This window comes from Microchirus variegatus, assembly GCF_963457635.1.
Source record: "Microchirus variegatus genome assembly, chromosome: 11".
In the NCBI taxonomy this organism is placed as follows: Eukaryota; Metazoa; Chordata; class Actinopteri; order Pleuronectiformes; family Soleidae; genus Microchirus; species Microchirus variegatus.
Window position 1 is genome coordinate 17,823,696 of NC_139812.1, and position 26,104 is coordinate 17,849,799.

A 26,104-nucleotide genomic window follows, 5' to 3' on the forward strand; every position below is an offset into this window, starting at 1 on the left:
TTTGACAGAGACCGCGAGAAGTCAAGAGCAACAATCCTTTCACATTAAGTTTTTTGACACCAGATTTATTTTGACATTAATATGTTAAAAAACAATAAACACATCAGTGTTGAAAACAGAGCAGAATTTTAATTGTCTCTATATTCATTTCTATTTCTACAGTAAAACAGCTTGAAGCTTGATGTTAGAAAAGTGGGTGAGGGCGGTCTGGAGCAAAACTCAATCAATTGGGGATTTATAACAGCAGATATAGCACTCAAATTATTTTCTTTTCATAAGAAAAGTAACTGTCAGGTTGTTCATTAAAAGGCTGCACAATGTCCCACTAGGTTTTCCAATGTAATGCTAAGATTTCCTTCCTATATTCATCAAGTTTCTGCTGAATGGCAATAGTCACATGGTCCAGTTGGTGTTTCTTTTCTCTTAAAAATACAGTTTGAATGAGGAGAAAAGTCCAATAAATAGATAATCAAAGTGGTTTTGTTTAGTGGTATTACACATTTATTTACACTATCATTGAAAAAACAGTGCTTTAAAAAAAAAAAATTAATTGTTCAGTATTCAACACTGTCAGTTATTCATACATTATTGAACATTGATGTAAAAGCTTCTCTGTACTCAGGCACTGACATTCTTTACCAGTAACTTCATGCTGGCTTAAGACATCAGGTTTTTTCATTTACAAAGCAGTGGGGGGAAAAAATGGATGACAAGTGTCAGAAAGGCTCGTTTGTTTTGGGGTTACATAATTTTGAAATACTGCAGATTCATTACACACTTGCTGGATACAGAAATAGCTCTTTACAAATAATACTTTTCTCTTGTAATTAGGGAAGAGGGAGAGGACAGTAACAAACGGGGGGAAGCTTTGGATGCATGCATTACCAACTGTAAGGAGGTTCAATTTTCCACATCACCAGCTACACTGCTGAGGCAGACTAATAGGAAATGCATGACAGAGCACACAAAGCAGAAATAGAGTACAATATAAAAGATGATTTTAAAAAATATAGGACAAGGGAATACAAGACCAAAACATTAGCATTAAGGCTTCTACAAATAAGGAAATTCAAGTTAATTTATAAAAAATGGCTGATGAAAAGGAAAGCACATGAATTTTAAATACTTGCTGACTGCATTGATTCAACACTTTAGAACATGTATTACTTTATGCTCTAAACATTTAAAAGTTTAAAAGTTTTCAACCATGCTTACATTACAAAATAACATAAAACAAATTAAAATGCTTAAAAAACGTTTTAAAAAAAGTAATAAAATAGTGCAAGTTGTGTGTACACAATATACAATAATAAATATGCTTTGTTTATGGTTTGAAATGTTCCTTGATTTGTTAGAGCTGTCAGAACAAAAATGAGGGCAGGGTGTCAGTAATGTCTCTCTAAAGATTGAAGCAAACCATCGTTTACATCATATAGAGAACAGACACTGATGTGTGTTGGCAACCTGGGACTTTAGTTGCATCTTAAATGAAGGATGAGACGTACTTATGGACAGCTCTTCAAAGAATGAATTCCAAAAACTGTTCATCATCTAACATGTCCAGAGAAAGGCTGTTGGTAGACCTGCGGCCGTAGAATGAAGGTTTGGCTGGGCAGTGCAAAAGGGGGTAACAAGTGTGATCGACGGGGGTCTTTGTGTTTGTTGAGATACCTGGGAACCCAAATGTGTAGCTGTGGGAGGAATCGGGCAGCAATGTGGTTCCCAGGGGGGCAGGAGGTGGAAGGAAACTGACATCATCTAGACTGTGGCTGTGCCGATCCACACATACTGGCGCCCTAGATTTCAGCACCTTGAACATAGATAAGAAGTAAAAATAAAAGTTAAGAAAATACTGCCTATCGAAAGGAAGTTAAGAAGATAGAAGACACGACAAACCTGCTGTGACATATCTTCATTGTGTAAGTTTCCATGATATTCATCCGTGTCTGGGGTGGATGACTTGTTTTCTGTAGAGCCCACAAGATTTTATTAGACAATATCGACAACAAAGAGAACAAACAATGTGACAATACAATTTGTTTTTAGCTGCTGTGATTACACATTTTCCTGAACATCACAATCAGACGATTTGTACCTGATGAACGAGTGTCTGAGGTGAGTTCTGCACAATCCACAGAAACCCCGTCAAGAAGGTCAGCCAACTGGAACATGTCGTCGGGTTCATTTGGGCTTCCAGCACTGGTCTTAAGTGCTTAAAATAAAAATGTTAGAAATATGGTTAATCTCAAGATGCTTGCTACTACAATAGCATGAATACAAAGCAGACGAGGCATACAAATGAACAATAATGACATAACCTTTATTGTTCATCATCACCTATAGATGCTTTCATCAACAACCAGGACACAGCTGCTTTTAAACCTACTAGTTTCTCACTATTACAAGTAACTTAAACAATACCCAAGAAAGAATGGGGCACAATTTCTTCAACATTAAAATCCTCTAACCTTCTTGCCACCAGTCATCTTCAGTTTGAGTTTTGCTGCCTGCGTCAAACCCAGAGGTACAGGGGCTGACACGGCTTGCTGCTGAGCCAAAACACATCTGACCTTCCTCCTCCAGAGAGGCCATCTCTGTGGAGATGCTGTGCTGACGGGCATCGGCTTCAATTCCAGAGCTGCTGGTCGAGTGTCGAGACAGGCCAGGGCTGCTCTCACTGCCGGGGGGGTCCAAGTCCAGGTCATCACTAATGTATGATTCTCTGTAACGCTTTTTCTCTAAAAATGGACAGACAACTCACTTTCAATTTGTTGTTTTCAAAATGTAAAACACCAATTAACCTCTGTCATCTGTGGTTGATGAGTGTGCCCAAACCCCCCTGCAAAATTCCTTATCATGATACTAATTGTGCTCATGTATTTACTCCTCCCTCCCTTACCTTCGCTCTCCTCCAGCTGGCGTAGATGTTTGAGGGCAGGCTGGAGGCTGAGGTAAAGACGATGGCTGCTGCTCAGGTGCAGGAGGAGGTGGCGAGAGCGGAACGACGAGCCAGTGTAGTAAACCAGCTTCCTCGCTGACGGTAAACCATCTGGCTGGATCTCGAATTTCTTACCCTTAACGGGACACGATATACCCATTAAATAGTTATGACAAAACCGCATAAATTGAACAGTGAATGGATATAAGCAGTGCACATACCAGGAAAGTGAGACGTCCCACGTTTGACCAAGGAAAGTTGTATAGCAGCTGTCGCACGTTGTTCATCTCCTGTGAATAGCAAGTACATGCACATTCACACACACACACACAATATCTGAAATGCTTGAGAGATTTTGTGAATGGAAAAAGATATTTGGCAGCCACACTTTTTTGATGGCAAGTAACAGATGACTTGACTTCCAAAAAACATGAAGTTAAAGATACTGTTCTTATTATTTTTTTGTTATCTTGTATCAATTAAAAAAGAAAATCATCAAATGGAAAAAGGGTCTAAATCAAAAGTCTGGGCAGCCTGCATGGTCTGTTGTTAGTAATGGCTCTTTCACTTCTTGTCTGTGATGGGATTTTCTCCGGTTCAATCCAAAGGGCTTTCAGTTCTTTGAGATTCTTCTAAGTTAGGGGGGACTGTGAGGGAGCTGGCAAATTCTCCAGCTTTGCACTTGGTGAGGTCAGCCAATATGGGTTTTAAAAAGGTGTGTTGGAACATGAGGCCCATTACCCAATTCCTCTCTACAAGTGGAAATGCACCCTGAGCCAGTGGCTGCAATACAAGCCCATATCATTTTATAGTTTTCCAACATACCTTTGCTCATTGTGGCCAAAACAGAACCCAACAGACTGATATTTGTGCAGGTGCGTTTGTACAGTAGCACAGTATACACACCATCACTTACAAAGCTTGCTTGGAATTCCAGACCTCAACCTGACTTCCAATATACCCTTTACCTGCCATTTTAATAAAATTGCAAATTAAGTTAATGCCTAATTTTATGTGCATCTCCTGCTTTGTGACAAATTATTATTTCACTGTTGGGCAGGTGCTTTGAGGAGCTCAGTGCTGTGGATTGTTGGGTCAAGGTTTTGAGTAGTCAAAATATTTATAGAGCCAGAGCTTTCCTTATCATGTTGTGAAAAAGCCACAACAAATCCAACCTGAGACCTTCATAAAAGCCCACAGCTTGCATTTGGGTGTTAACATTATTTCAAGAATCATACAAAACAAACATCAAAAAAGATATAGTGACCAATTTCCCCATGTTCTGTATCATAGTTTTGACCAGGTGTGGCCAAACCTTTCCACGTCATTGTACTTTAAAATTATTGACCATCAATAAACTATTCGTTTTGTTTACAGGGTCCATCTGGTCTTGGCAAAGAGGCTAAGGGCTACTCAAGGTATCTCACGGTCTGTTGGCTCTTTAATCAGCCAGGCACTGAGCCCTAATCCCCCCCAGATGGCCCCTGACGGACAGATCAAACAACTGACCACATGGCAGAAGACTCCTATCTCCTCATGCTCTCCGCTGTTGGTAGCAGTCCCACACATTCCTCACACGTCTAGTCAGAGGTTTTACAGGACTACACATACAAAGACTGGATCTTTGAGATTTACTCTTGTGAACCCAACAGCCGCGTTTGACGTAGCTACTATGCATTACTAACGCACTCACACATGCACGCACCTGATAAACCTGCATTCCGCGCAGGGTCAGTCCGAGCAATGCCGTTCCCCTCTCCTCCTTTTTGTCCTGGACAACATGAATGATGAGATGTCAGCGAGGCATCTGAGCAGCTCAGATAAGACAGCTATTTCACAGTTAAGCCCCTCTCTTAGTTCACTTGGAGACACTGAGCTGATGCTAACAACAAATTGAACATGATAACACATGGTGCAATGGATGAGCAAATCTTCCAATTATCCATCAGATGATGAGAGAGTTTGAGATGGGGAGGACAATATTGTAGAATAGATTGCGTTGTGTATCTGCCCCAGTTTTATTTGTGCTGTCTGCTCAAATGAACACTTAATGGAAAAATATAGTTTTGCAGTTAGAGAGATGGAATATAACACTTTCAGTGTCCGCTAGTCTCAGTTTTGTTACTTGTGATTTTAAAAATATAAGCAAATTTCACATCCAACAGTATGGAATGAATTACAAAAACTCAAAATCAAGCAACTTTTGATGACAGTGAAATGACAAAACAATGTCCCCCTCACCTTTTGCAGTCTGTAAAACGTGACAGGTACATCCTCCAGTCGACACGACTCCCTGATGAAGAGCAGAATGGCATCACGGGTTGACATGCCCCACAGCTCCTGATGCACTTTGGGCCCATGGCAGAGGAGGTAGTTCACTCCACGCTTAGCAATAATCTACACACGGAGGACATGAAAGATGTAGATTACAACATAACCTTTAAAGGTGCATTATGTAATAAATCTAAAGCAACTGGTTATAAAATCCCCCTAATATGTCACTGAGACTCAGGAATAATATTCATATCACATACTGAACTCACCAACAACAACAGTACAGACAAAATATTTGCATTAAAAAAAATCTTTTGCAGACTGCAAATCATGTTTATGTTTTGAAATCATGTTTTGGCATGTGGCGCCATCTACCAATCATTGCAGTCAGTAGAGTCTCAGCTGCCGAGCAACCACGGGTTGCCAGTTATGTCAGAAAACGAAACCTAAAAGACCTCGGTATTTTGAATTTGAATGTAGTAACCGTTTTTGGCCACATTCTTACATATGGCACCTTTAAATATAAAATGTTAAAGGCTGTAAATCTAATAAAATATTTATAGAAAAACACTTGTATATGTTCTAAATGCAACATAAAAGGAGATTCAAGTTTTTAATTATCTTGTCAACCTGAAGGTGAAGAAAAAATGCTTGCTTTATGCAAATATGTTAAATATGTTGTAATAATTACTAATAGAGTTAAGCAAATGAATGATTTCATTGTATCGGTGACAGCTGAGACAAATCCCAATGTGGGGTCTCCGTCATAATTAAATATTTGCAAGACCACCTGATGTGCCGCCTCATACTGAAGAGTCCTGGCATTTAATTGAGTCCAGAGAGGTATTTAGAACATTTAAAAATATATTGTGTAAAACATAGCAGCAGCTTCACAGCAAAACGCACAACAGAGCATCAGGAGATGAAAAGTAAATAAGAATTAAATGAATACATATTATATTAAAATGTCAAACTGAAGACCACATTAAATCCACAGTGTTTTTAATATCTGCTGTCACATGGCAACACCTACCCAGGGGGGAAAGTAATCCTTGGGTTCAAAATACGGGGTGGACTCCTCAGGCATCGGGTGGTCACCAAGGTCAGCCTGCAAGGCGTAACCCGCCAGCTGGAAGTACACCTCCTCTTGCTGACGACATTCAGAGCGAAGCACTCGCTCGCGCAAGTCAGAGTAGTACAGATGCCGTGCCTTTCGTTCACTGGTACCACATCACCAAAAAAATGGTAGAGGAGGGTAGGGAAAAAAGAAAGGAGGACAGAGATGGATGAATCAGAAACATAGGTTCACTGGGCAATTTAATAAAAAAGAAAGCATGTTCAGTGTTGAGGAAGACGGAGCAACATACCAAATAAGTCTCCCATTCTCAACATAGTACTGCACTTTGAGGCAGAGTATTAAAGGCAACAGTCTCTTCTGAAGCGTCTGCAAGTAGAGAAAGATGAGTCATGTGAGTCACTTTCTAATGCCTAACAAAACAGTGTGGCATGTGGGCCACCCAATTAACTGATGGGAGAGTGGGTCACAACAAAATGCTGCCTTCTCCAACACAATCAAAAATCACACTTCACAACAAGCCGTCTTACTTTTCCTGAATCTTGCCTCCATTCCTTAGGAAAGTACTTGTTCACTTTTTCCTCCATGTCTAAAAAGATGTGCTCATTATCTGAGATAGAGAAGGAGACAGGAGAGAGAGAAAAAAGCCGACAGTTAGCAAGGAAACAAAATAATGCAGCCAAGCGTTAAAATTGCCCGACAATGGGAGTCACTGGGGTAAAAGAAAAAGCCGTTGTTCTTCTGTTTATGAATGAGGCTACTAGGAAGCTAAAAACAAGGTTATTAAAATCAACTAAATCTCTGTCAAAGCTTGATGGTTTTAAAAATATAGCCAATGCTAATGCCAATTTAATTACATATCTAGTGAGTTGGTTGAGTATAAGGATGTTGTGTTACTCCCAGTCAGGCCCTATGAGTCATGACACTGGCATTTTCTACTTAATTCACTTTATCTCTTTTGTTCAACTTTGTGCAGCAGTATTATGCTCACCAAGCTGTTTCATAACCTCTTCTTTAATCATCCATCTTTGCTTTTAGCCCATTTCAGTCCTCCTCCTCTGACTCATTCCAATATCCTTCACCGAGGCCTTTGAGTAAGAGTTGAGTAAGGTGGCCTGTGTCATGACGAATATCTGTTTTCCCTTCCACCCTCCTTTTCCCATCATCAATCCATCCCTCCCCTCAATGAAGAGGAGGAATGCAAGGGTGCATTCCAGGCCTAATGAAGTTAATTTTGCAGGAATCCAGGCCTATGTGATCGCTGAAACAACACCACAAAAAAACAAAAGGCTGCCTGTTCAAGTGGTGAGCCACACAAGATTACCAAGCATTTCAACGAATTTGTAAAGAGAATGGGAACACAATGAAGCAGACAGTAAGGGGAGTGCACCTTTCAATTATGCAGACGAGGAAGGTAGAATGAAATGTTTTCTTGGTTTAAGGAAAATATTCTGTTGGCAGAAAACATGTTTTTTACTCTGCTCTGGAATGTGTTGCTGTGAAACTTTGTTTACAAACTCAATGACTGGAGTAAATTAGTAAGTCCCAACTCCAATATTTTCATGCTTGTTGTTTACTCTCGTCGTAACTTACCCTTCACCACTGTGAGGCCAAAGAAGTGCAGCTCTTTAACTCCAAGAAGCTCCGTCACTCGATTGAAAACATCCTGCCCTGTGGACTTTGGCTGGAGCAAGAGAAAAGACACAATATCTAAAAATATACATGGTGCAGCCCAAACATTGTAGTGATAAACAGAAGTCATCTGTTCAGACTGAGTGTTGTTGGTCCGGACAGCTATAGTCATGTTTAACACTCACCCTGACAGTGATGTCCAGCTGGTCTTTGTTGGGGAGGAGAACACAAATGGTTCGCTCCTGTTTTATTGAAGCAGACATGATGTCTTCTGTATGTCTGTGATAAGTGCTCTCGCTGCGCTTCAGCTTCAATCTTCGCTTTGTTTTCTCTATCGTTCACTTTTTATCTGTTCCAGGGCAGCTGGTCCATATTGTATATCTATAAAAAAAACGAATGACATCAGAGTGAGAGAGGTTGTGATTCAACAACATTTTGATGTGAATGAGGGAGACAGCAGAGAGGAATGCAAAACAGATCACTCACTCATGTAATATATCCAACAGCAAAGTGAAAGAAATCCAACATACTAGCTGTGCAACAGGTCAACTACTTTGCTGACCTTGTATTGACAGCAGAAACCAAAACGTTTATCATTATAAAAAATGTCCAATTCATTTTGTTTGACTCTATTACCTTAATAGAAACAAACCAGACTCCAGACATAAGTATATTAATCTCTTAAAGATTAACTCAACACGGATCGTCCACTCTAAAACGGTCAAAGGTCAAATATTTACCATTCCAAAAGTACATGACTCAAGTGAATAAAAAAAACTATCATCTTGACCCAGGCCACAGCCAAATAATTTAACTCCAACTGTAATTAAAAACAGAGAAATATTTGGGCAGAGAAATTAGCTTATACTTTAATATTCATTAACTGGGTACTTTCAGTCAGATCATTATCCAGCAAGAATAATATTAAAACAAAGTACTGCATTACTATATATTCTGTCAATCATACGTTAATGGCTATGGTGGATGTGGATGGTGGTACTTGATGGTGGTACTTGACTCGCGTTTAACTACGCTGACCTGAAGTCCCAGCTGGAACAACGCTCAACTGAAGTGTCTCAGAATCAAATAATCAGGTTAATTACTGCTGCACGCTGACTCCAAATCCCCTAAATCCTGTTTTTGATGATAACTAATAAAAAAGACTTTATAATGTGACAGAAGTCATTGGTTTCGGTATTTTTCTGCTTATTCCCGAGGAAAAAAGTAGAAAATAGTTTTCACTTTAGTAAACAAAACTTGGAAAACTTTTCCTATGTTGTACTATGTTGGTGTTCTTTTTAAGTGATTGAGGAAAACAAGATGTATACATTTGCAGCACATAGAACAGACACATCGTAAAAGATGTAAATGCTATAAACAAGCACACAAAACACGGGAGCCATAAAAGTGAGTGTTCTCGGCTCAGGAGGCAAACGTTTGACTTACCAAATATAATTTATGGACAAGTCCAAACAGAGCCTGACACACATCAGGTGCTAACAGACATAAAACCTGAAATTCCAGTGGCTTGAATATCTTGACTTGTTTGTGACAGTCAAACTCTGCTGTACTCTCCAACACTAACTTTTAAATACTTAAAAACAAGGGTTTGTTTTATTATTTGAATAATTAAATTATGATCTCATTTAGAGATGTGGATTTGTAAATACAGCTCATTCCATTATGAAAGTGGTGTTGGTGCATTCTCTGGTAGACTCAGACTTGGAGCGACATCAGCCATACTGCCAAAACATTACTGAAATGTTAGAAGAATTGTTTGCAGATATCTGTCTGTAATTTACAGCCAATCGTGCATGCAGGAATGAAAGAGTAAAATCGAAACAGATTTCCAGAGAGAGAAAAAAAGTGCTTTGTATGGTAAGTGGTGTGGTCTTGATCAAATTATTTTTTGAATGCACATCTGAATTTAGTGAATTTAATGAATAGCTTGGCTGAAAAGGATGATCAACACTCAAGCTATTCAAGAGAAATAAACAGTACAGACTGAACATGCTTCAGAGGATTATAATCTTGAACATTTTTCAAAAATGTAAAGAAAAACAGAGAGCAAACCTAATATCCTCACCTCAGACAGACATCCCCCTTGTTGCTGACCATGTCATCACATGAGAGCAGCCATCTGTATGCCATAATTCCCATCCAAGACATTTATAATCCCCGTTTCTGAGCACACACACTCAACACCATGTGCTTACTGCTGTTAAAAACCACTTAAAAACACTTTGTTGTGGGGTGAGGACAAAACAGCGCATTGCTTAGTGTTGACTCAGAGCTATGGGTGACACATGATTGGGTTTAATTAATTCAAACATTTCTTCAAAGCTAGAATAAAATAAATGTAATCCAGGAGCACAGATTAATTCTGTAGAACTGTGTGGCATGTAACCATAAAACACTGATACGTCCAGCTTTAACGCCTCATTATTTATCTGTAATACTTGTTGCTTGTTTCTATGTTGCGAGTACATTTATATACATTTATGAGTCAGTGAAACAAAGGAACATTAACTTAAAGTACGTTGGAAATCCCAATGTTGATTTAGTTTAATTTGTTCACTAAATAAACAAGCGTACGCTGTTAGTTGGATGGGTTGTAACCGAACGCAACAAGTGCATCACTTTACTCCGGCGACCACTTCAGTCAGCTACGAGACCGTGCGTTACTCACCATGACATATTGTGCAGTTCCACGTCTTCTTAAATCTTGAGACACAAACTCTTCTTTTAGCTTTCCGAATTAGAAATAGACAGAGGGGCAGATATTACCAAACACCGTTCTCTCCATTGCTTATTAAAAACTTCTACAACGACCGAGAAGCTCAAATGATTGGGCCATACCATTTCGGATAATGGGGCGGGGGGGATATGCCTTTGAACAGCCGCTGGTTGTCTAAACACAGTTTTGCATTTTCAAGTTGGTATTTAGTGTAACTTCTTTGTAGCTTTTCAATTGAAACAGTAACGTCCTATTTTAGTGGTTCCATCGTCATAATAATTCGATTTAACACAACATATGACAAAGTAACCCCCCTCCCATGTTCTTAAATGGTAGACGTAGCAGTAAAGCATATCTGGTGTTGACAGAAGTAGGTTTGCGGGAGCAACAAGTAAAATTCATCGATTTCCTACAACTCTACTCAGAACAATCAATACTCTACTATTTCATTTTCCTGAAAGACAACGTCTCTTGTTAATTATGTCTTAATTTTCACTAATATTAATTTTATCAATCCCTGTTGACAGTTATACCACAACAAGTTAGCTTCAGTCCTATACATTATCCCTCTTCATGTGTTTCGTTTTAAATAGTCCGTCTTGAGGTTAGTATTGAATTGCAAAATGTATATCTATGCTACATTATGTGTTGAATATTTTAATTTAACACTTGGGGAAGTTGTCACCCTTTCTTGTGAATATACACACAAGTCATGTGCTCCTAAACCATAGTTTGAAATGATTAGTGTCATTGTAATCAATAACTAACAATACGAAATATTTGTTTTTAAAAAAATACAATAGCCTAATACAGTATTTCTAGCATTGACAGCACCATCAGTTATTAGGGTACTTATAGACTCCATTGACAGCACATCTTGCAGCGACACCGCCACCTGCAGGACATTTTGATCTGTTGCAAAAGTAAACCTGGACAAATTAAATACGAAATGCAATTACTGCTATAAATGCACATTCATGAAATGACGTCAGTATTAGCTGTATTTGTACTGAACTGAGGTGCAAACCCATTGAGTTCAGGAGTAACAACTATTATAATAATAATTGACAACAGAAAGGGACATCATTTAACAAACAAAATAATATGCATATTTAATGGTACGAGTATGATGATATAAAGAAATGTTCAAGAAACATATTTTTTTTTAAATCCCAAGCAACACTTTCCAGTTCAAGTACATGTATATAATCACCAAGATACCAAGCAAATGCTTTCAATAAAACAAGTTTATATTCCACCCGTGCCTTTGCTGAATCATAATCATTGATTAAAACCTCTTTAATAAAATGTTATGTTGTAGCAAAGCTTTTTTTTCCCTCAACACCAGGTTGGGTATCTGTGCAGAACGCTTTGATGGCAAGGGACCAGCATAAAATATTAAGACCAAATACAATGCTGCAACAATCCAGTTTCAAATGCAATCTTTGCCTTTAAAAACGATGGAAAATTGTTAATAAAAATGAGCTTGTAAAAATGACCAGTTTCAGTACAAAAGCTTTTAAAATGTAGTTGTGGTGCAAGTCAATGTCTCCATGTCTCTTAAAACTAGTGGAAAATACGTGGTGCAATGGTGATGATAGTATGTGTAGGACATGTCATTATGTCGTATCACCATAACAGCCATTTCATTGTTATAGCAGCTACATTTCCAGTTCAGCATTTAAAATGAATTGAAAAATTTGGAGCGGAAAAATAAAAACAACACATAAATAATACTGAAAGTACAGCACATGATACAGGAAATCATTTCCAAAACACAAAAAAGTCAGTAGAAAAATAAAAGTCCACTGTAATACCAATATAAACATGAAATTAGTTAAATTGTGATTTTGCACTTATGTCGTAAAATAATCATACACTTTGAAAAACCAACTGATAATCCAGATACCATAAAGAGAGAGAGGTTTCGATGCAGTGAGGTATAAGCTGCACATTCCTCTCATTCAGCCCCCTTTGACTCTTCTACTGAAAGAACTTGAGGCCTGCAACGAGGAAGAACTTCTCCAGGAAGATCTCAGAATCAAGGACAGCTATGTGGGCAGCCCGACCGATCAGAGAGTTGGCTGTGTTGGGCAGCGCATGAATGACATCATATCTCACTAGATTACAGTCTTTGTTCTGAAGCACAGGCAGCAACAGGTTCTCTATCATTTCAGCATACACAGGGCCTGGATAGAAGAGAGTGAAATGGGTGGAGGTTTAATTAATTTGGTATCATTTTATGAATATTGAGCCATTATGTGTAGAACTGGGACTTTCTCTTTTTTCCCATTACGAATCTGAAGCAAAAAATTATTGTTCTTGCTCCAACTCACCTGATTGTTTGTCCTTTAATGCAGTTTTGCACATTTCGATTCTAGCAGAATGGTACGGGACATAACGATCCTGCAGTGACCCCACCAGCACCACATTCTTGAAAAATTGCAGACCTTTGACAGCAAATCAACAGCAAAATTATCTCACATTCTGCACACACAATTTGATCTGCCTTTGGCACAAACACAAAATATGTACATAAAACAGTAACTCTAACCAGATTTTTTGCTGAGCTTGTAAAGGAACGTTTGACGAGGATCAGAGTGGTCACGGCACGTCAGTTGGAGGAGTGACCCTGACTTTTTCCACTTCTGCATGAACCAAAGTCCTAAAAACAAAGTTCAACAACAGCATTCAACAGGACCCACCACTAAGACAGACGGATACATTACAGACATTATCTTTTGGGGGATTACTGGAACCTCTAATAATAGACACTTACCTGTATTAACCAAAGCAGAGCTGTTGTACAGTGTGCCCAGGTGAGGTCCAGAGAGTGAAAGGAAGGTGTGCAGCCTGCTCAGGTAACATTTAAACCTGGGCCTACTCAGTACTGAACGAACTATAAGGTTTCCTAAGGAATGACCCACAAAGCTGTAAATGGAATAAAGAAAAGGTTCAAGCAGCATTCATGTTGCTTCTAAAACTGTGCATGCTGCATTATAATACAGGTAGAAATCATGCCTTACTACACCACACAATGACTGAATGTATCCCGATGTACACTTTTGTAGAATACAGCATCTCACCTTATCTTTGACACAGTGAGGTTGTAAAGCTGGATATACTGGACTATTTCATCCAGCAGGCGATCTGTCATCGACTCAAAGTCAGCAAAGGTATCATTCTGTAGAATATTCAATAAAAAAGTGTCAAGATAGTGTTCTAATCTATGCCTGATAAAATATGTAATAAAGTTAAGGGTAGAAGGCATTTTAGAGCACAGCAGTGTCTGTGGTTTCATCCACTCACCTGGTTTCTCTCAGACATTAGGAAGTCTATTCGAGCACCAGGCAGCCCAAGCTCCAGGTAAGTCTTCACCAGTCTCAGGTCTGCACTGTTACCTGCAGCAGTGAGGAAGGGGAACGTGATTTTTCAATATAAAAAACCCAAAAACGTAAAGAAAGTAAGTTAAGGTTTTCGTACCATCCAGGCCGTGGACACAGACTATGAGATGGATGCCTTCATCACAGCTTTCATCTTCCTCCAGGCTAAAATATGGCACAGTGGATGCTAGCTCAGGCACCTCACTGTACAAGAAACCAGGTAGCCTAAGCTGCTTCAATTCATCTTTGGACTTGATGAACCTGGACAATTTAATAAGTTCATGAATATTCATTTTGAATGTGTGAAACTGAACAATAATCTGCATGAATCATCTGCATGACCATAACATGAACATAAGTGAGAATTAAGAAAAACAAGACTCACGCTTTCATCTGTTGCGTGGTTGCACATTCATACCACCGCAGACTAGAGACGCATAATGTAGAGGGACAGGGAGGTCTTCCCAAGCTGTAGGCAACACTGCTGGAGGCGAGGCTGGAGCAGATGGCAGCTCTTGATAAATCCTTTGTTTCATGCAGGTAGCTGATGCCAAGCTGCTCAAACAGTAGACCCGTCTCTTGAGCAGCTGCATCCACAGCTCCAGTACACTCCTCATCAGCCACACCATTAACAAAAGCATAGCCATCACCTTCCTCATAGTAACCATTTTCAATCATCTCATGCTCAGGCTCATCTTCATCCTGCTCAGCTTGTGATCCTGTCGGGATTCCCAGTGTGATAGCGGATGTTTCCACAGGGCTAATCTCAGACACATCGGTGCTAGAGCACGAGCCAAAGTAGTTCTCTACCATGCCACGTTTTACCAAGTCAGTGCTACTGGTGGCAGAGTTACTGGAGGGGCAGGCAGTATGAGGTTCACTACGAGACTCTTTGACAGTCCCAGAACCAGTCGCTACCTCAAGTTCCAACTCAGACATAGCTATTAATTTGGGGTCTGTTTCCAAGTCAAAGACTGGTTTTGGAAGTTGGGAATGACCTGCTCCAGTGTCCGGAATGCCAGCAGCAGCGATGGGTGGTTTGTTTGTGACATCTCCAGAGAAGACCAGGCTCTGCTCCTGCACCAACACGCTGGACTTTCTTGCTCGGACTTCAGCTCCACTGGAGCCTGCAGAGGAACCTTCACCCTCATCATCTGAGGGCAGAGAATTGATGGATGTGAGAGAGGACTGGACTCCGCTGACAGCACTGGTATTTTCAGGGTAAAGAATTTCTCCACTGGGCTTTTGTACGTTTTGCTGAAAAGGCCGTAATGCAGTTCCCAAAAGGGGCCTCTCGGGGTGTGGGGCAGATCCACCTGATTCGGTAATGCCTTGCCCTACACAAGTCTGCAGACCTGGAGCAAACTGTGTGGCAAAAGAGCTGGGTTCACTCTCAATGCCTGAGTCTGAGAGGCGAGACGAGGCACTGGGGGCTGCTACATCTGGCAACCTAATACAATCACTCTTTACCTGTACTGAGAACAGACAGGGTTGGATGCACTGTGCGGCTTCTTTACCTGGCCTTTCAAACACAGAGTCCACAACAGACTGCTGTGGGTCACATGGGTCCGTTTGAATTATCTCAGGAGTACTATTGGTAAGAATTCCATCAGTCCGACATGGTAGAAGAACAGTAACTTTATCCCCTTGGTATGGGTCCTTGTTACTTGGTTTCACCTCAATTTGTTTCAGCCCACTAGACCACTGTGGCAGCTTTTGGCCACCATGGTAAGCTTGTTCATTTTTGTGAAGTGGTTGGTTGCATACGGTGACAGCCCCAGTACCTGCCTGAGGATTATTCGGTATGTCCACGTTAGTAGGATTTTTGAAGAAACCTTTATGACAAGCAGCAGCAGTTATATTCGATTCCTTTTCATCTGAAACAGAATCACGAGCACTGATTCCACAACGTGCTGCTGTGGCACCACAGTCAACAGAAGAACTGACATTAGTCCTTACTTTACTACTTAGGTCCACCTGTAAGGTATCATGGTCCTCATCTTGGTTAAGGAGATGTTCCCCTTCCTTGTACTTTGTGCTAGGGTCTCCATAAGGAGCTTTGAGGTTTTTGTAGCCCACCAGAACTACAGAGTCCTTGGAACCCTGTCTGATCAACTTCTTGGAGTTGTCAGATTTAGAATTTTTCTTCAGTTTAACTGACTTGCCTTTGGACTTTGGTGGTGGCTCATAGTTGTCTGACCAGGTGTTTTCCATGGAGGCAGAGCAAGACTCTGGGATGGGGCTGGCTGCTGCATTGCAGTCCTTAGGGTTGGGCTTGTCCATTTTATTGGACAATGAGCCAGTCCTTGTATTATGCATGCCCAGCCAGGGTCCATCACGATCTTCATATTGAAACCAACATTAAAAAAAGAAAAGAAAAAAAACAACAACAAATCAGAAATTAATTGGCCTGATAACTTAACACCTGTGGCAATTCTGTGTTACTGACCTTCTGTAAGAGAATCCAAGTATCGATCCTCAAAGATGATTGGCAGAGAGCTGACATCACCATCTAGGTCTGCACATTCTACTGGAAGTGGAGGCAATGACAGGAAGTAGCTGGAGTTTTTTATCGCAGTAGTCATCTGCTGGTGACTGTGAGCGCTAAATAAGAATCAGAAGTAGAGAGGGAAAAAAATTGTCTGGGGTTTCTAAACTATTTGAGACAAGTAACGACTAGTACAGTCTCAACATGAGCAACAATATATTTCATGACAAACATGACACTGCAACTTACTGTAGTTCCTGATAAGCCAGTGCAGATTGTCTTGGATGTTCAAGACAAAAGAAAGCCTCAGCAAACCGCCTTACCTATAAAAGCATGACATTTTTACTCAAATCAAAATACAGATTGCCATTTGAAGATGGCTGGTCAGACATTTGATTTAAGGAGGTGGAACTCACCCTTAGTGTATGGTGCTCTGCAGCAAGGAGGGCAGCAACATGCTCCTGCAGGGACACAACCTCTAGGAATTGTCCCCAAAGAGCCATGAGCAGAGAACAGAGCTGAGCCAGGTTCATATTGACCAATTCTGCCAGCTCATCTGGGGACTCTGCCTTCTGCTAAGGGTACAAAGAGAGCTCAGGTGGGCATATTTCCATATCATCAGCATAATGAACAAGGGCAGCTTTTTTTTTTTTTTTTAAATCACAGTACATTTCTTACAGGCAGCTCCTTGAAACAACAAATCATGCCCTCCAGTCAGAGACACATTCCGCTAATCAAATTGTTCATTTTACCAGCAATTTCTATGGCCCCAGCTAAATCCAGTTTTCAATACAAAGCAAACACCAACTTGATAATATAAATATATTAAATTATCGTTTTTTTTTTTACCTTAACTTGTTCACATAAGTCAGTTAGACGAGCCTCTAAGTCGAGTTGCTCTAAAGAAACAGAAATAGCATTAAACAAACAAAATGAAAAATCACTTTTAGAATTCATTGAACCATTGTGGTTTTGGTTTTTAGAAGAACCTGTACTGCAAGCAGGTAGAAGCAGTGACAGAAAGCAGTGGCGTTAGAAAATAGGTTTTGTCAGACATGAACAGAGACAGCCAACTAATTCTACAGTGATATAGTGTTAAACAAGTCCTTCACCAGGGTCAGTTATGAAGAAGGAAAGACAGACTTTAATATTCAGTGTATAATGTAATGAAAAGGTGACATGAAAGCGGTTAAACATATTGTTTGTAGTAGGTGGGACACAAGAAGAAATGGTGGTTTATTCACATGAATGCAAGTGAGTGAAGAGGAAAAGGAAAAGAATGGCAGGCTGATTTGAAGGATTGGGACATACCTATGTAGACGTGCCTTTGACTTCGGGGATAGGGTCTTCTGAGTACTCGCTCATATAGGACTTGCATGCTGGGCTTGGCTAGTAAGATTGCACATATAGGCATATTTAACCTTTTTTATCATTTGGTTGTCTGGGATGGGTTAGTATCCATCCGCTTGTGTGGATTATGTCTGGTGAACCAAAGTGAGTTGTGTTTGGGAACTGTTAAAATGTGGCTTTTGTCTACAGGATAACAGATGTATTAATAGAATTCATGTATGCTCTATGAAGTTTCTGAACTAAGAGAAGTAGATCCCTAAAGTAACCAGGAGGTTTGCTGATTGTGTGGTTTGCTTTAATGGTAGAAAATGTTCTTGAGAAGGGATCATGTGAAATGACATGAAAACACAACAAACTTGCAATATGTGATTAACAAAGATGTTGAAAAGAAAAACAATGAAAATCCATCCAAAGTGAAATATGAATAAGATGGTATTGTAAAGTATAACTCTGAAAATATATATTTCTTCTAAAAGCTTTTAAGTTAACTATGGTGTGTACAGTGCATTTCCCTTTTTTTTTTTTAAGAATTCTGTAATATATATACTCAGATTACATTGCTTTACAAGCCATAGTAGCCCCACACTCTGACCTAAATTGACAGGAAGCCATAGTATACCTAATTCCATACGATGCGAGGAGGGCAGGTCCTTGGTAATTGAAGTGAAGTAGTCAAAGAGGCCCCGGTAGGCGAGCAGGAGACTGGAACAAAGGTTGTGGTGCAGGCTGAAAGCGTGTTGCAGACAGTGGTCAGTTACTAGGAATGTCCTGCCCTGAGGGAACAAATGGAAGAGAAAATGGTAAGCAATATTTATTTGCTTTTCTGGACACTAGCACTAAACACTTCCAGTGGCTAGACCACTGCAACGGTAACCGACAACAAAATCACTGTGATCACTTCATATCAGGTACTGTTATTAATCGGGACACTGGAAAGCTGTGAATCTGGATGCAAACTTCAGTCGGCAGTTAAGGGAAAACTTAAAACAAGGGAAACATAACCTACAACCATCGTTGCTTTTTTATGCTTTTTACTGATGTAGTAATGAGGTGTGTCCATTAATGGCACATCAAAATGTATATTTTGTCAGATTCACAGTGGGACATTTTCGCACCACGGTACTGTGGGAGCAGCTCGAGCTGGGCACCTTTTGTATGTCAGCAGAGGCCAATTACTTCTGGACAAATGTGACAGCGTTCTGACATTTTCCACCTCTTCTGCCCTTTCTGTCAACAGCTCGACACATCTCTCCACGATTCAAATATTAGAAATAGAACCCTCTACCTGAGGTGCAAGACTGTTAAATCTGAGTCTGTAATCATGTCCATTTAATAACCAAAGCATGCATTGCAGGCAGGCATCCATGATGAAAAACATCTTTCTTTTACCTGAATTTCCCCCCTTTTAAAAGAAAAACAGTAAAAAGTAATTAGATTAATTAGATCTGCCAATTAAATGATCTTCAAGTGGCTTCACTTACATCTGGTGATATTTGCTTGACATAACTGCTTCCAAACACCACGTTCTCCAGAAGTGGGATGACAGAGTCCTTGGTTTGTGCTGGGGAGTTGCGGTTAAGCCATGTGGTTTTAACTGGTCGATGAAAACTAGGTAAAAACAGCAAGCAAACTCAACTCATCAGTCTAAGAATGTTGCACAGCCGTTTAATTTAACCACAGTGTTAAATGTGTTATGTGAAGTAGCTACAATTTACTGTATAATCATAAATATTACAACTATGGATTTATTTAAAAGCTCCATAGCTCAAACCTGTGCACTCAAATATATTTATACCTTACCTGATAAGGGGCTGATGTAGTGCCACAAGGGAAGCATGTATGGCTACAGAAACGACAGACAGGTGGAAGTAGTCAAACATGACATTGATGTGTTGGTGGATGCCTCGCTGAAGGCTAAAGTGCAAACGAAGTGTGCGGCCACTGATATTCTGTAAAGAGCTTGGATCATCTGGTCTGTGAAAATTAAATAAGAGGGGGAAAACAAGGACTCGTGTCACATTTGCATAGGAGAGGCAAACATCAAGATTCCTTTTATCAAATTCACACAGAACACTAATACAAAAACACATAGTTAAAATTATGCAACACCTACGTGTAATCACCATCTGTGAAATATAACTCCAAGAAGAGCTGGAAATCCATGTCATTGAGGGACTCTTCGACCTGAGGATATTACAAAAATGTGGAGACAGTTAACATAAGAGTCCCATGGTCAGTCTACAAATTCTGTAATCCGAAACGTATCAAAACCATTGGTTGGTGTGACCTCGGCCCTTAAAGCAGTCTGGCTGTCAATGTGCCACATTACATTGAAAACTATTATTTGATGAGCAGCATAACAAAGTCAATGGAGGTAGTATTAACAAAGACACAGTAGCTATAAGCTATAGTACTTAGAATAATACAAAACAAAAAGATCAAGTGTACTAGCATTTCGTGTTCTCATGTCTACTTTAAGCTTAGTGTACAATTAACAGTGAAGAAAATATACACCTGGCTCAAATTATCACCTCTTTGTCATAAACCTACCTTCTTCTCATCTAGCAGCATCATCACTTTGAAGAGGAGGACGTCATTGACTACAACCTCCTCATTCTTGTACAGGATTTGGAAGGTTTTGCTGCAGATGGCATCATCTTGGACTGAAGCAGGAAATGCCAGATCAGAGCCTGGACAGAAAAAAACCCACTATAATTAACTGCGTGAGAATGGAGTGATCAAAGAAAAGCTGCTTGCATTTTGTATGTAGAACTGTAACAAAGACAAAAGAATGATATAAAAGAAGTAACCAAAACATTAAAAAGCATTGTATCTAAATATTTTCCCCATGATCCATTGTGAATTAAAAGATTTGAAAGAAAGCAGTGCATGTCTCTAAAAAGGGGAAGTGGCATATACACAAAGACTTGGAGAAATACCAAGAACAAGGAGTGGAGTGAGATAAGCCAGTGCCCTATAAGCTACCAGGCAGCAAAGTCTTATCTGCAAAAACAATAACTATTTTCTCTGTAAAAGCATAATCCAAGATCTGAAAACAACATACAAGTCTACCTGCATTAATAGTATTGACTAGATTATGTATTTTTAGGGACACAACCAGCCTCCTTATGAGCAAAGCAGCATTACTTAATGGTCAGTGTTGGCTACTGAAATATTCTGTTAACGGCTTTAATTAGAGAATAGAGAAGAACACTGATGAAGAATGGGCTCTGTTTTCATGGTAACAGAAAGGTCAACAAGAGCAACAGTATGATCATTTTCTGACCTCAACAATCCCTTTTCCCCGATATGTGGAGAAGGAGGTTCATTTAAATGAAGTGTGTTGTCGATAATTAGTAGAAAATGTTGTTGTTATTTTGTTTTTTTTAACAGATTCAGAATAAATGTCTTGGGGGACTTTATCAACAAGACCAAAATAATTACAGAGAAAAATGTGCAGAAATTATGGAATAATGTTTAAAACATAAAAAAAACTATGAACTATTCACCCCCAGCAAGAGGAAGCCGTTACATTGGTATAAAAATCTTGCATTACATGTATCAATCAAAATGAAATGCATGTCGATGGTATAAGATAGAACAGGATCAAACCTGAAACAGAGTTGGATTGATGGAAATCTTCCAACAATTCTAACAATATTTTTATTTTATGACATAATTGTACAAGTTAACAAAACCCACAAGCTCAGATCTGCAACAAGAGCAAGACTGTGTGCAGGTCACATTACTCTACACAAGACAGGACCATCAATTCTTGAAGGTTTTTTCCATTTGTTCAGCTGCTGCGGTGTCATTGTAATTGGGACAGCTGTTTTTAATCCATGAGACAAGTGACTGGCTAAATTAATTCATAAATTATACCACACCCTCCGTTTAATGTTCTGCCTTGGTAAACAGCGGCACTTGAGATGCCCACACACATACACGTAGATGCCCACAGACCAACCACTTCACAATTGGATTTGTGCTTATGTGGTAAAAAATTCCCCAAGTTTGTTAGGAAAAATTACTATGCTAGACACATTTACTCTCTTTGTGAATGATGTTTAATTTACCTCCGGGGTGGAGTAGACTGGTCTCAACTTTGTGAGGGACCCGGGGTGGCATCTTCAGACTGGCTCGGATCTGGTAGAACCTGAAAATACAGATGACGTAAATGTAAATCAACACCGACATAAAAACAAGTACTATTAGTTTGGTCCACAACATCATTAGAAGTTCTGTGAAAGATGAGCAAACCACACAGTTTAGGTGCAAGTGCATCTACTTGTAAAATGACACTACACAATTCATGAATGAATAATGAGCACTTTCTTTCACAGTCACTCATGTAGTAAACCTAAGCTCTTAAAGCACTGATGAACTAAGAGAAGAGAGCAGGGGTTTTAATCAATGACATACAAAAAATATGAAACGGTATATTTGCATATGAATTATCTTCCGTTTTGAACTAAGCAATACTTTTTAGCTTCCTAAAACTCCAGGACATGACATTTTCCATAAACACACATTTTTTAATATAATTGTATCCAGTACAGTAAACTTCATGTAGTGTATATTGTTTGAAAGAAAGCTCAAAAAATTAATGGTAACACCTGCTGAAAACATAAAGCAAAAAACCCTAACCTTAACCCACTACTACTACTACTACTACTACTACTAATAATAATGCGTATCTAGAGACAATGTGATGATACTCACCCTCTTTGGAAGAGGTCCACATTGTAGAACTTGTGGAGCTCCACAGAGAACTCCACTGTAGCCTGGACTTCAGTCATCTTGGTCTCTACAGGCAAAGGTGCCTTACATCATCTGGAATACATCGGTAGGCCTATGGGCATAAGTTATTCACATTATAAGCGAATAAAAAAAAGAAAACATAAGTATTTTAAAGCAGGCATTTATGAGCAAAATCAAGAACATGCATTGGCAGAGTTGGTCAGTTATTTAAAAGATTTATTGCTAGGGCACAAGCCTTACATTTGGCATAGGGGCTATTTTGTCCTCTGGGCTTAATTTGTTAACAGCACAGATAATTATAGCATTAGCGTAATAGAGTAGAGGAAAATACTATGAATAACATTACAGAAATAGGCCAGAAATATAATATCACAATTTGCTATATGAGAAACAAACACAAACACCCTTGTCATTAAGTGTTTTGTTCAGTGAATAAAAAAGTCATAACTGTTTCTGGCTTTAGTTCCTGGCAAAAGCAATGATACAGAAGCTCTCTAAATTAGTCATGTATGAAATGAATAAATAATCTACTGGGAGACAGCACTTGACGGCATACATGACAATGAAAATGACACACAAAGGGAAAATGGGAATTTGACCTGGTTGACACAGATGGCCAACGCAAAACAATTACGAGCAGGTTATGCTACAATTCGAATATGAATGCCTTTTTGTTAAAAACGGTCTAATACATTAAAGCTAGGAGTCATTTCCATTTTATTGAGACCTTAACATTGACACTTCATATCAATCTTCAATCAAACAAATAAGATAAATTAGTCATATGACTAACCAGTTAGTTACCAATAAAAACCTATACCAACCTAAAGTGACAGTGACATTAGTTGATGCTATTTTCACTAGTTGTAATAAGTGGGAATTGAAAATGTGTAATGTGTAAGAGGAGTATGTTTTCACATTTGAAAATCTAAAATGCCAACAAGGCCAATGATTACTTTCAGATTAACATTCAGTCTGATGTTTAGGGGTTTTCAGGGCAACTGGTATGACAGGTTCAGTCCTCAGCAAATACGACAGCTTTGTGTCAAAGTCTAACCCTGTATACAGAATACATAGAGGGTGAGGTTATGTGCGACTGACATATTTATGGTGACACACACCGTTAATAAAATAAGCTGTCAATAAGAGCTAGCTGCAGATGGGTATCCACTTAAATGTTTGAAGAAGAAGCATTACTGTCATTGCACCAAACAGTAAGAGACTAGACGTGCAACACTATAAAATAAAAACACTACCATTTCACGCAAACGCATCTATCTCCATCGAACAACAGCATGGAGCAAAAAAAAAACTAAACAAGTTATTGCATAGTTCTCAGAGTAAAACCCAGTAATTTGTGTATTGTACACAGCTTGACAATGAATGCAAAACTGTCATTTGCAAAAGGCAACAACCACAAACGTCACATTTCCCTAAACAAACTGGCAACAGCTAATGTAACTGGCATTCAAGACCATTCGCGCCTCCCCATACACAAGATGGATACATATATAATATATTTATAAATATATATATATATATATATATATATATATATATATATATATATATATATATATGATGAGGCCTCAACAGCCACCATCCGATTGCTTCTTCTTTAAAATAGGGAACCCTTATTTCAAATCAGAGACCAGAGTTGGGAAATAGCTGTTCTAGTTATAACTCACCGACACAGATTTGATGCCACTGATAATATCCTCAGGGTTACAGGTGGGACGCTACCAAAACAACAATTTAGTTAGGGGCCCAATAAAGGTGAGTAACGATCCACCAAAGACAAAACAAAACACACTTAAACCGCTCGACGAAAACAAAACGTCTCACGACAAGTTAGCTAATGGTAAGAATTAGCGAAACATTAGCCACCTCCCGCACAGCTCTGCCCGGTCTAACATTAGCCACACAGCGGAGCTACTCACCATTGCGCTGGCAGGCTAACATTAGCTGGCTAACCAACGTTAGCTCCAAATTTAGTCCTTTCGTCGTCTTTTCACAGCGCGGCGCCGACACAAAACAGTACCTAGCTGACTAGCTTGCTTCCTCATCTGACTAACGCTACAGTAAATACGCCCATTGAAGTAATACGTTGAGCAAACGGACTATGTACCATTCTGGGTTGGGTTGTCTGCTAACTGTCGAGCTAACTGAGCTCTATGTGAGAAGCTGTCAGCAGGGGCTGCTCCAACTGCACGCTGATGAACATTTAACTGCGCGTCACGGCACATACCAGAGGCGCACCGACAGGACAGGCGAATGGTGGGGGCCTTGAAGAAAAGTCCCCCCCACCCCTACATTTACCATGACAACCACGAAGCTGGTGGGAGAATTAGTGAGAAATGGTTTCACCCAGTGTTGCCAATTCCTCAAGAAGGAAATTAGCTATTAGTTGTCCTAAAAGTCTTTAGAAAAATCGCTAAATGACTAATCAATTCATTTGTGGTCATGTATATAATTGTAATGGATGCTGTAACGTCATGGGATGGACCAAAAAAAGTTAAATGGTTCTTCTGTCATTCATGTTTTTTTTAAATTTCACAATCAGTGTTGTTGATGGTGTACAGTCGACGGATTAACTAACCAATTAGAACGTGTGTTGTGATGCTCAAAACCCTGTTCTTCTTAATAAACAAAACTATGAAACGATTTATAAATGAGCTTCAGTTAGATGGTATGTATAAATCAAGCTTCAAAATAGTTCTCACCGATGAGCTGCTGTGCCTGCAGCGTGTGTGAAGCCTGTAAGTGGTTTATGCTTAAAAATAAATGTCATGAGGGCGTATAGGGGTGGGTGGGGAGGGATAATGATGGGCACCCCAGATTCTAGGATTGCCTCTGCACATACCAGAGGCACAGCTGACGCCACATGTAAAAAAATGTGTGTATGTAAATAATGTTGTACACTAATTTAATTGGTAAAATGCTTTGTAGCATGTCACACAATCAGCGTCACTATTCAGTCATGAGATAGAGACATGGACAACAGCATGAATTCCTAATGTTACTTCTACACAGAAAAATACAAATATTTCAGGACTTGTCTCCAGTCCTCAATAATAAATAATTTTTCTGCCTCCAACAGAGCCAACACCGCCTGCACTGCACCAGCATCTCAGAGTGAAGTGGAAACACAACAATGTTGTCTGAATACAATGCAACCATGGGGAACACAGAAGATGTACATCCCAAGAGTGGTGTGTACAGAAAGCCACGCAAGGGCAATTTATCGTGTGCTAGAATGTTAAATCCACGGTGGGTGCGGGACAACTCCAGTGGAATGCAGAGTTGACACTGTGGACACTGTTGACTCACTCCCCAAATAAAAGACAACAGTCTAGCCTATAAGAGACCCCTCACTGAGACCTGTGTGCTCCTGAGGAAGCATCTATACAGGATCTTTCCTGCAAGCCAATCAGAGGATACATCCAGCAGCAGATGTTCTATTGTT

The 26,104-nt window shown here is 39.6% G+C and overlaps 2 protein-coding genes across 2 annotated transcripts; both read right to left on the bottom strand.

Annotated features, from left to right (window-relative positions):
* Positions 1-1,519: 1,519 nt before the first annotated feature.
* Positions 1,520-8,182, bottom strand: LOC310933821 (FERM domain-containing protein 6; the record flags this gene model as incomplete). Its single annotated transcript, XM_083897391.1, has 13 exons — positions 1,520-1,810; positions 1,897-1,967; positions 2,096-2,212; positions 2,469-2,738; positions 2,900-3,074; positions 3,160-3,228; positions 4,644-4,709; positions 5,180-5,335; positions 6,246-6,432; positions 6,580-6,656; positions 6,818-6,897; positions 7,881-7,971; positions 8,105-8,182. The coding sequence occupies 13 exons, from the start codon at positions 8,180-8,182 to the stop codon at positions 1,520-1,522; spliced, it is 1,728 nt and encodes a 575-aa protein (XP_083753517.1).
* Positions 8,183-11,739: 3,557 nt separating this feature from the next.
* fam135a (family with sequence similarity 135 member A) lies at positions 11,740-24,773 on the bottom strand. Its single transcript, XM_083897600.1, has 21 exons — positions 24,579-24,773; positions 22,600-22,729; positions 21,954-22,033; positions 20,428-20,567; positions 19,991-20,061; positions 19,678-19,851; positions 19,359-19,485; positions 18,497-18,650; positions 17,839-17,916; positions 17,377-17,426; positions 16,944-17,102; positions 16,777-16,850; positions 16,489-16,643; positions 14,425-16,381; positions 14,140-14,300; positions 13,966-14,057; positions 13,743-13,840; positions 13,436-13,587; positions 13,211-13,321; positions 12,993-13,106; positions 11,740-12,845 (listed from the first exon to the last, which is right to left on the bottom strand). The coding sequence occupies exons 2-21, from the start codon at positions 22,674-22,676 to the stop codon at positions 12,640-12,642; spliced, it is 4,230 nt and encodes a 1,409-aa protein (XP_083753726.1). The 5' UTR covers positions 22,677-22,729; positions 24,579-24,773; the 3' UTR covers positions 11,740-12,639.
* Between the last annotated feature and the right edge of the window lie 1,331 nt (positions 24,774-26,104).

Excerpts from the sequence above, each read along its gene's own strand:
- fam135a (XM_083897600.1), bottom strand. The coding sequence starts at position 22,676 with ATGACTGAAGTCCAGGCTACAGTGGAGTTCTCTGTGGAGCTCCACAAG. Across the intron at positions 16,382-16,488 it reads CTTGGATTCTCTTACAGAAG|ATCGTGATGGACCCTGGCTG; the intron begins GTCAGTAACACA and ends TTCAATATGAAG. Across the intron at positions 14,301-14,424 it reads ACCACGCAACAGATGAAAGC|GTTCATCAAGTCCAAAGATG; the intron begins GTGAGTCTTGTT and ends TAAATTGTCCAG.